This window comes from Acartia tonsa, chromosome 10 (assembly GCF_053477335.1).
Source record: "Acartia tonsa isolate MP-2025a chromosome 10, ASM5347733v1, whole genome shotgun sequence".
NCBI classification, from domain to species: Eukaryota; Metazoa; Arthropoda; class Copepoda; order Calanoida; family Acartiidae; genus Acartia; species Acartia tonsa.
Window position 1 is genome coordinate 25,312,905 of NC_137269.1, and position 11,640 is coordinate 25,324,544.

General features: G+C 31.1%; 1 protein-coding gene across 1 annotated transcript in view; it reads right to left on the reverse strand.

Moving 5' to 3' along the window:
• The window catches only part of LOC145329691 (uncharacterized), a 53,272-nt gene extending 41,907 nt beyond the window's left edge, over positions 1-11,365 (reverse strand). The window contains exons 1-2 of the mRNA XM_080174050.1: positions 11,281-11,365; positions 10,299-10,344 (exon numbers count right to left, since the gene is read on the reverse strand). Of these exons, the coding sequence (XP_080030176.1) occupies positions 10,299-10,344; positions 11,281-11,357 (123 nt within the window). The 5' untranslated portion in view covers positions 11,358-11,365. The remainder of the gene's footprint in view (positions 1-10,298; positions 10,345-11,280) is intronic.
• Positions 11,366-11,640: the final 275 nt, after the last annotated feature.

Below are 11,640 nucleotides of genomic sequence, written 5' to 3' on the forward strand. Positions count from 1 at the left end.
GCGCAAAATCGGAGTGAGCCGAATTTCAGCCAATCACAGCGCGACATATCATAAAATGCTGTGCTCTCATTGTTGGTGGAAAGTTGGCTCACCCCGATCTGGCGCACCACCAAAATGATTTAAAGATTCAGCTCTGGAATCATCATGGTTTTATGTCTAATTTCACCATACATAGGTTCCAGAGCTTGGCACTTACTTTTGTCTTGATTCAATTGTAGCCTGGCATGAACAATGACTTTCCTGGTCAGCCTGTCTATAACTTTTTTGTCCGTTGGTCTATCTGTTTTTGGGTTCTTAAGATTTTTTGGAATAAATTTGATTTACTCGGCTGCTATCAAAGATAGCAGTATTTTTATATAAAGTTAATTCTAACTGTTGAGCATCTACTCTATATTTCACTCTGTTCGCCTATCCGTCTATTATGCTGCAGAATATATATCATCTCTGCGCTTCGCTTTTTACATTAATTATTATCCTTCAATTATATAAAAATGCATATTAAACATAACAAAAGGGAAGAGACTTTTTATATTATAATCCTTAAGAATTATTGTTAAGAATTCTTTTGTCTGAGCAAAAAAACTGCTTAAGCACACAGAAAAAAAGTTTTTCTTCTTCATTTCTTGGTGTTACCTCAAAACTGCACAGTTTTTACTTTCAAACGCGCTTTTTCATACGTCACAGTTCCAAGTATCACTTTAGCTTAATAGATTTCGAAAATTTTTACATTTAGCCTTGTAATATTGTTAATACACAAAAAAAAAACTTATAGTAGATCCGTCGCCATCTTATACATGTACATATATGTTTGGAAAACATAATAGTAATTTATCCCGTCGTATTATTTTAAAACAGCTTTCAACGGACAAAAATGTCAAGAATAATTCCAGTTTTGTTATCCCTGAATGGCCAAATTTCCTGTCTAGCAAGACTGATATAAAAATTATGATTTAAATTTTTTTATTTGTAGAAAAATGTCTATAATACGATATTATCCATGCTTTTCAGTTCTAATCCAGCGGATATTAATGGGTTTTAAAAAGGATCTTTTGCGCGAATGGTAAATACTTAATTTCTTTTGTATGTTCTCAGGTATAATCTGGGCGCATAATAAAAGAATTTATGATAATGTATACTAAACACACACACTTTACACCACTTTGTGGATATTGTTTTTTATAACCTTTGTCTGCATGTTCTGTATGGGTTAATGTTATAAATGTTCTAGACGTATAACCTAGACAACTAACTTGTTCCATAGATGGGAACCTTTTTCGCCTGCTAGCAAATTTCTTTCTGCTCTTTTGTAGCGACTAGGCTGTGTCAATATTTCTTACATTATTGGCTGATAGTTAAAGACCCAATTGAAAATCAGCACAAGGTCCAAATCTCGTGAACACATAGTTATTTATCCCCTGCCCCCTTCTATTCTTTTACTTTAATATTAATGTTATAGCAGGCATATTAGAGTCCGATTTTATACTGTTATATTCTGTACATTTGTTTTTTTTTCTTTTTCTTTTTACAAATATTTTATAGAAGTTTAGTAACTGAACTAAACAAATTAAATAGATCAAAAAATAAATTAAGCAGTATTTTTGGGGTTATTTGGCCTTGTACTTTTAAAACTTGTGTACATTATCGAAAATCTGGTACCTGTCACTAATAATGCTCTAGTTATGTGGCTGGTTTTGTATGTATGTCTGTTACTTAAGATCTTTTTACTGGTTGAACAGTTAGGTTACTTGTTTAAAATCTCATTTTGTCCACATAAATATGACAATGCTAACAAGTTAACTGGAATGGTTATTTTTCGCATCGTATTATAGACAGCTTTCCGTGTATATAAAGTGAAAAAAGATTAAAACCAGTTTTGTTAGGCCCGAGAAGCCGATGACCTTGGTTAATAGAACTAGTATCAATTTTATGATTTTTATTTAAATATTCTTGGGAAATTGTCTTTAAATCGATGCCATACCTTATATTTTAGTATGGCTGAGAACCGATTCCAATCCACCGGAAATCAATCGGTTTCGGAGCCATACTGGAATATAAATAACCATTCTTGAAATTTTGTTCTCTTTTAAAATTTTCTTAGACACGAAAGATACAATTTAAATGCAAATAAAAAGAGTAAAAAGAACATAAAATGTTTAGACTTTTTATTTATTTCTCAGATCACTGAACAATATTTTAAGTCGAGGTTGGTTGCATATGTAGCTAAATCCTGTATACAAAAATAACTGGATGTCTGTCTCTCTGTGTGTCTGTAGCAGTGGGGACGGTACCTACGCCCTCCCAAAAAATCGCCCCTAGAACTAATACCCTCCCCCAAAAATGTTTTTTTTTTTTTTTACTAAATGTTGGTCGGGGTATGACAATTGACAATGAATATTTAAACATCATGTTTAAACACCATGTTAAACAAAATTACTAGTTTAGAAGATTTAAATTATTTGTTGAAAAGTTTGGAAACTGCTAGTTTGTCAATTAAAGATGTTATAGAAGTACCCAAAGTTTTTTAAGGTAATTGATATAAGAAAGAGTTTATTAAGTACTGTATCAGTTTAACTCCTTCCCCCCCCCCCCCCCCCACAATTTTCTTCTGTCTTTGATTTGATAGTCCTTGTTTTAAGATTAAATGGCCCAGCAAGCATTTTAATACACTTTGTTAAACTTTACGTTGCGATTATCTAGAGCTTATAGGTAACTTTACAAAGCTAATTTTTTAAGATTCATAAATCGAGTATACATATTAAAGGTATAAGATGTCCGTATGCCTGTCTGTAGCAGAGGAACACACTAACCGCTCATTGATAAGATTCTTCTTTTTAGAAAGTTTCTTTAAGCTAAGGGAAGGTTTATTTTAGGGAGGGAATCTCCAGTGGAATCCGAGGGGGGGGGGGGGAGTGTTACCCCCGTCAAACTTTAAAACCCATCATTATTTTTAAAAACACATAAGAGTACCCCCCTAAAATTTCAAGTTGAATTGTTTAAGTGAATGATGACCCATAGATATTAATGTTTACATACAATTATTATGTATGAGTTGTTATTGCTTGTCTTATTAATCAAACTTATACCAATAGATTTAATAAAATAGATTCAAACGAAAGGAACATTTAAAAGAATTATTAAGTAAAATTAATTTCGTCAGATTAATATAGCAGTGCTATTCTATAAGTGTATATGTCTGTCTGTAGGCAATGATGTGAATTAAAATCCGCCAATAAGAAAGTCATCTCTAATACTGTCGTGTAGTAACCATCAAAAGTCAACATATCCAAGTAACAAAGTATTTAATGTACAGATAAAAAACTAACAGTTAAGCGTAATAAAAAACAGCAATCAAAATTTCTTTTAACTTATCAATTACGGACGTACAGACATGTTCTACTTCGCTGTTTAAAATATACACGGGTACAATATGATAGAAATAATACTACACATTATATCTATTTAAAATGTCTATTTTAACACCTGACCTCCCCGGAAAAATAAATTATTGACAAGAAAAAACAATTTTCAAAGCAGCGTTAATGTGTTTTATAAAAAAAATACAAACAAAAACGATTATGTTACATAAAATAAAATCTTTGGATTATCTTTTTGTCGAAACAGAAATAAACTCTATTTTGCATTCTGATATGTTCAAATATTAAGTCTTTTTCTTAGCGAAGCTACTCTATAGTATATACATTGTCTGTCTGTCCATTAGTGAGAAACGTGATTTTCGCGGCTATTTAGAAGCGATTTTTTCATATTTTTGTTTGCCTGTCCGTCAGTCCGTCCATTAGCGAGGAACGTGTTTTTATTCAGCTGCTATCCCTTACTAAAAAGCAAAAAGTAAATTTAGTATTCGCCAGTCTGTCGTTCATTTATCTTTTTGTTTTGTGATTTACAACTGTTTAATTATCACATATTCTCTTTTCTTTTCATTGTCACTAAACATCTGCTCTGTATGTTGTCATCCTTGATACTCATACAATTACAGTCAGAACTTTAAATCAAAAAACACAACTTGTATAGATTGTCGTTAATATGACTACACCAAGAAAAGCCAATATATTTTTTAACATTCTGCCTAATATGTGTCTGAGTATTATCAATTAAGACAAATGCTATATTATATTAGTTGTCTCAAAAGTTATTGATGCCGGAAGTCCATAGAAAAATATAGAATAACAACAGCAATGAAAAAATTATTTATTTAAACATCTGTCCGTCTGTCCGTAAAGTTTTTTCCCCATCTCGACAAAAATTAACTTTGAGCAGGTTATATTTTTACTTTTTATGGGCGTGTGGGTGCTCAACTCAACCCCCATGTTTTTTTATAATTATAAACATATTTCTAGGGCATTAAAATGTAAACAAAGTAAAAAAAAAAAATATAAGATACACATACAATTGAAATTGAAATTACTTTAACAATAAACAACCTAAATCCTATTCAGTTCTGCCGGGAAGCCATCACTATGGATCTGTCTACATTGCCCAGAATAAGCTACCTAACTGTTCTTCCTTAATTATCTATGAACGAGGAAGTTCTGCTGAACTTATGTGGCCATATCACAGTCCAATTAGAAATTAAACTTAAGTGATTTATATAATTGCTTAACTTATTATCATTCATTTTTTTCATTCATTCTTTTGTATGGGAATGCCTTTGCCCTTAGAAGGTCATAGCCCACCCATTTTATTTGTGTTATAAAAATACTCTCTTATTTGGTGCCTGTTAACAAAAGCTTCCCACGAAAATAGGTAGGTATAAAAAAACTCCCACCCCTTTCATAATTTGTTGTATAGGAAAGCCTCTAGTGTCATTTGAAGGAAGGGGGTGAGGTTGGAAGTTGACCCTTTACTTAAAATTTTAGTTTTAAACGGAAAAAGTAAAAAAAGGGGGGGGGGAGTTATTAATTTCGAAGGATGTGTTTTCTTGGGCGGGTGGAGGTATGCTCAACCGAAATAGCCTAAAAGATAAATGGTTTCCCGTAAATGAGAACCATATCAGTTCAGTGGAAAGTGAGATTCTTAGCTATAGACAGACATACTGTTACTATCTTATTCCTGATCTTCGATATGAAGTTTCCAGTTTTCTTTTTTTCTTCCCATAATTTGCAAGTTTTTTTTACAAGCTAAGTTAGTTATCTTAAGGTTAAGCAAACTAGTTCATTCATTATTTTATAGCTAACTTTTAGTTCTGTCCAGGGAAGGAAGGGACATTGGATATAAATTATAACAGTTCTCAAACATTTATAAACATGATCTCTTATTCTTTGGCTTTAAAACTTTAAATCATGGAAAGAAAACGAAGTTGCGGGTTTTGTCGTATTTTCACAGTAGCCTTTGATAAGTTATTTTAGGTTAGGTTAGGTTAAGTAAATGTTAATGATTGCCCTGCAGGGTTAGGAAATTGGCACCGCAGGGTTAGAGCCCCCCCGCAGGGGCTAGAAATAGAGAATAGCTATTGTGAAAATACGACGAAACTCGCAACTTCGTTTTCTTTCCATGATCTAAAACTTTTATCAAATCTTCATTAAGTTATACAAACTAGCAATGTCTAAACTTTTTTACCAATATTTAAAACTTTCATTAGGGGAAATGTACTTTTTTTTGTCAATTGTCTTGTCTAGTTTCGTGCGGTAGGGATGTAAGGTTTCACTCCCAAATGGTTTCACACCCTCCTACAGAAGCGCTGTGCACGCCACTGCTCTTATCCCCTAAGAACTCTGATTTCTGTCGCAATATTTTCTTATGTCCCAATCCCGAGGTACAGGGATAAATTATTGGAATTTTTTTTCAAAATAAGAAAAATTTTGGCTTTTGCATCAATTGAAACATTTTAAGAAGTAAAAATACGCAAATTAATAAAAAAAAGTATATAATAAAACCACTTGATTTAAAAACAGAATTATTTGTTGATTCTATTGATCTTCCGCTGCAACCTTCTATCTCTGTGTTTTAAAAGAGAATTCTTAAAAATAAACAGAAAAAACTTTTCGGTTTCAAATAACGACGGCTGCATTTTTTTTTAAATATTGAAAAATAATGAAAAGCAGTATTCTAAATTTATGGCAAATTATGAATTATTTATAGTTTAAAGCATGTATTTTTAAATTCTAGCTTAATCATTATTAATTCTTTCTTATTAATATGATTTATAAGTTTATGTTAAATGTTAAGAAAAGAATACAGAATGTTTAAAATGATTTTTGTAATTTTAAAAAGACATTTTCATAGAATTAAGTACAAGCATTACTTATATTATATCGTCACATCATTTCATAGATTTTATGAAGATTTAAATCACGAAATATAGAAAAAATAAGAATGATAACTCCCGTAGAAAACACAGTTATTACCAAAATTAATTTGACTTTTTTTTGTAGAAAGTGGTTTTAAAAAGTAGTTTTAATGCATAATCTTTTATTTAGATTTTTGGCTTTAATTTACTACAAAAAACTTCTTATTATTAAGGTTCAGGTATAGAGTAGATTTGCTACTCCGTACTTAACTAATCTTCTTTGAAACCACATCACGTTATGATATGTATAATATCATATTGGCTTTTATTTATTGGCATTTTTACAAAATTCAATTATAGAAATACATTTTTTTTTCATAAAATACCCTTTTTTAATCATAGTATTAGTACTTTTTATAGTTACAAAGCAGTATTTGTAGGTATGTTGATCATGAACTTTTAGCTGTAAATGTAAATTTAAGAACGTTATCTAACCTTTTGGAAGTATTGATGTCAAGACCTAACTCTAAACAAAAAAACATACATATATTTCACATAGATGCTGAGAAATATGTGAATTTTGTTACGATACTCGAACGTACTTACGTACATAACCTAGTTCAAAAGGGGCTACGCTAATTATAACACATAAACAAATATTATAATTATTACTTATTTGTAAGCACTAAGGATTATTTATAAAGAACAATAGACGATTATTTAAAGAAACAAGAATAAATATTAGCTGAATAAACCTTTTTTCCCATTAGCCTTTTATTTAATTGTATTTTTTTATTTTATGCAGCTTCACTACAACTAAGTTGTGTCCGTTTGTCTGCATGAGACGGTCAGTCCCCTGATCTTTCTGTAAGCTTTTTCATCCATTTCATTTCTTTATTAATATATTTTCTTTCTTTTGCTTTTAATCCCCGTTATCTTAAGATTTCAATTTTACCCTTTTAAATCCTTTAAAAAGAATCGCCAATATTTTACATTCCAATGTCACCTCCCTTCCTACTACTACTTTTTACTGCGCTACTTATAAACATTATTGTCCTTGATTGTAATTTTTCTTATTATTTTTTTATTGCATGAATTATGAACAAAAGCTCAGCATCATTTATGACGTCATCAGGACAACAAGCTTTTTTTTAAAAAGGTTATAATTATGTTTCTTTGTCCTTTTTTACTAATCTCCATCGGCCACAGACTTTAGGACATTCAGTCCAATAAGTAACATTATTTTTTTTTTCAAATCAAGGAACCAATTAAAAAAAATATTAGTGATTTAGTCTTTAATTTTTTTTCTTTTATTATTGTCTTTTTTAATATTAAATAAAATCTCTTTAAAACAAGTTTTCTTTTCTAGGCAGGTTTTTAGCTATTTTAGATAAATCAGATATTTTCCATTATTTTCCTCAATAATTTATATAAGGTTTAAGATTAAAAAGATTATTCAAATTTTGTACTGAAGAAATAGTGAATGGTAATAGGAAATTTAAAACAATAAATGCATTAGATATAGATTAAGAATTTGAAGATTTTTAAAAGTATTTAATTTTTTTTAAATGCATCTAGAAAAGATTAACCTTTAAGATGTCAATATGTCTTAAAATCCAAAACAAAATTTATCAAACTAATTAAATCATATAATTATTCAATTAACTCAGGGAGTAAGGGAGGGGACAATGGATCGAATATTCAATTTTTAGGAGTCTCAGACTTTGGGGACTGGCTTAAAGGGAATGTGCAAGAATTTAGCAGTTTCTGACTGAGTTTGGGGACTTGCGCATAGAATGCCGCTACTCGTTATAAATGTTTTGAATATTGCAGACGGGGAGAAGGGATAAGGGAAGTGGGATGGAAGGGAAATAAACACTCGTTGTGTTAGTTTGGAATGTAGCAGACGGGGAGAAAGGAGAAGGGAGGTGGGGGCAAGCGGCAAGGGAAATAAACAGAATAAAAAGGGGCAGTCATATTCTTGCTAGCAGCTGGCCGGGTCCAATAATCTTTTAATATAAAAATCACACCAAAAAACCTCAATATATTTCATCAAAAACAAGTTGTGATTTCACTTTACATGACGCTATGGAAATCTATTATTCAATTAACAATCCCTTTATAATTTCCTAAAAATTTATTGGATTAAACTGGATTTCATGCCTATCTTTGGTAACTCTTATATTGAATTAATTGCCCATTGTCCCCTCCCTTACTCCCTGCAATTAACTAGTATAAGAAATGTGATTTAAAATCCAATTAATGCTAAAATCATAAAATTATGTAAGCCAAAGAATATTTTAGATATGCTACGTAGCTTTCTATAGTTCCCCAGCAAAATGGGGATAGATGTCACTGATTTGGTCTACCTATTCTATTGACGTCAGGAAATAACTTATACCCCATCTCTTTTCCAGGTGGTTTCTTTCCCCCTTCCCTTTCTGTATCCCTCTACAATGATGTCAAAAGAATAGGTAGGCCAAAAGCGGTGACATCTATCCCCATTTTCCTCTGGCACTAAAGACTGCTACAGGTGCTACGTATCTCTAACAGGATTAAACCTCTATATTTGAAATGTATTTTAAAATCCAATACTATGATCATGCATATATGTATGTAATGTAATGCACATTGTATACATATGTATGTGTATACATATATTGTATAAGTAAGAAAAGCTGCAGTTTTTACATTCAGACTTTACTTTTTTGTACTTCAAATTTACATAGAATTTATCTGTTCATATATAATCATATTTAATTCTATTATAAAATTAAGCTTTAGTTTTTTAAGTAGATTTTTCTTACCAACGAATTGTCTTAACTTTATAATAGTTAGTCATCGCATCGTATTGAAGACAGCTTTCCCCGGATATTAAAATGAAAAATTATAAATTTAAACTAGTTTTTAACGTTAGCCCCAGAGGACGAAGGATTGTAAAATAAAAAAACTATAAGATTAAAACTGGCATTAATATTATGATTAATTTTCATATTCGTAGAAAACTAGCTCTAATACGACAAATGGTTTTTCAGTATAGCTCAAAACCGGTTTTAATCCAGCTGATTAATCGGTTGTCCATATGTAGTCAAAATGTTAGACAAATTCTTAAAATCTGTATGTGCTAATCCCAAATTTTAAAATCAACACGGACTTAGGTAACAAAAATTCTGTCATTGTGATTTTTTAAATTTAATTTTCTATGTGCATAGTATGGGTTGACAGTTGACTATTTTAAAATAAATCACGAAATTATGTAACAATGAGGCATTGACCATGTCTACCACCCTGGTAATACTGTCGATATGCAATTTTAAATCGAAAATATTGCTTTAATAAATATTCATGACTGACAAAATATCAACATATCAATATTTATGGACAATAAGACTTTTATTGACATATAATAAATTTTCTCTTATGTCATAATATTGTCTGTCTTATGATTCAAGGCATTTGAATATGCAACAATAACCTATCCCTTATTCCCTGAAAATCAATAAGAATTTTATTATTCTGGTGTGAATTTACCACTTGCTCTGAATATCAACAATTTTTTGTCACCCTCACAAACTTTAGTGTTCCTATTTTTAAATCAAGACCATCGGTTACACCCCTAGAGGCCTTTAGGCGCGTATGAATGGGGGGGGGGGGGGGGAGGAGTCGACCCATACTTTTAGCACCCTTGTATGAAGGAAAGCCCATTAAGTCATACAGTGCAGTGGCGGTACTTTAAAAATATTTTGGTATTTATTTTCGAGGGATGATTTCTCTTGGGAGGGTGACAGTACAACAGCGAGTCGATAAATTGTCAGTTATGATAACACTTACAAAGCCAGAACTCTATATCACAAAACTTGTAGATCTTTTAAAATGTGGAATTTGTAACCCTTGGGATAGAGCCAATAAACCATTCAAATTTTCCATTTTCGACAAGAATTTAAAAAAATTGATACATAGTTATCATGCATAAAAACTAAAGCGGGGGGGGGGGGGGCGGGGGGGGAGGGGTTATTATCTATCCCCTCCCTCAAAAATGTGAAAATTAACTTACTGGTTGTGAGACAACTTCAGGGCTGCCGAGTTCGGGTCCTTCATCACTATAAGAAAAAAGTACGATTATGTATAGCGTTTTAAAGAGTAGACTGTTTGTATGAGCAATAATATCTCTTTAAGGTTGAAACAATAGTTTAGGGAAGCATTAGTTCTGAAAGAAAGGTTTTAGGCTATGTTGCAGAAAGGAGTTGATTGCTTAACTACCTTCAGACAAACCGACACGAGTCACTTTAACTTTAAAAATAAACGTCTCGGACGGACGTACGTACGGATCGACCCTAATTATAGAAAAGCTTTGCTTTTAATAAGGTATATAGAATTTTCACTTTCTAAATATTGTAAATTCAAAGAAATTATTTCAAACTAAAATTGTTAGGCATAAATTCAAAGTTTACTAAAATTTTAGAAAACAAGAAAAAAATCTTAAAAGAAGGTTTTGCTTAGAACCTTTTTAGATTTTCATTGCTGCATGTACGAACGTACGGACATACCATTGTAATAGAACAGCTGCGTTAAAATTCCATATGCGACTATTTTAACAGTAGATTTTTAATTCCTTCATTTTTCAATATTTTATAATAAATTTTTCTTGTTTTTATTTCATTTTACAATATTTAAAGTTAAGGGAACAACAAAATACCACAACCGCTTTTTCAATCTTGAGAAAAACCATTCTACCTTCCCCTCCTCCACTTATATAAAGTTTATTTTAGCTATCATAAAAGTTTCATAATGTTTTCCTCATTGATATAAGAAACCTATTTTTTCACTCAAGATATTATATTACCCCACCAAAAATTTTATCATGTATAAAAGTTTTTTTCATGAATTTTTTCATGAAAAATTAGTAAACAGGTAGGATTTTTGAAGCTGCCGAGCCCTGGTTTAGAAAAAGTCAGACACGAATATGTCTAATTCGTATGAAAAGATATAAAAACTGAATTGGGCATAAAATCCCTTACCTGTAAAAAATCCTTTACCTGTAAAAAACTTGTGCTTGATTGAAAGATATTTTAGCCGACATCAAAACTAACATTAATAAACTGTCTCGCATCATAAGTGTCTGAAATTTAGAAAATAATTAATTAAATTACTAGTAGTAGGATGTATGTATGAATGTATTGATAAAAAAAAACAATTGTAACAGGGGTAAATTGTCCCAGAATCACAAAAATGTGATCATTTGAATTTTAAACTCGCTTTAAAGTTAGATTACGTTCATGCTAGTTTTAGGCTATTCTATGTCTGTTTGAAAATGACAGGGCTCGGAAACCGCCTGTAAACCTCTGGAAATCAATCTTTTACAATCAACCGGAAGTCTAAACCTAACCCAAACATAG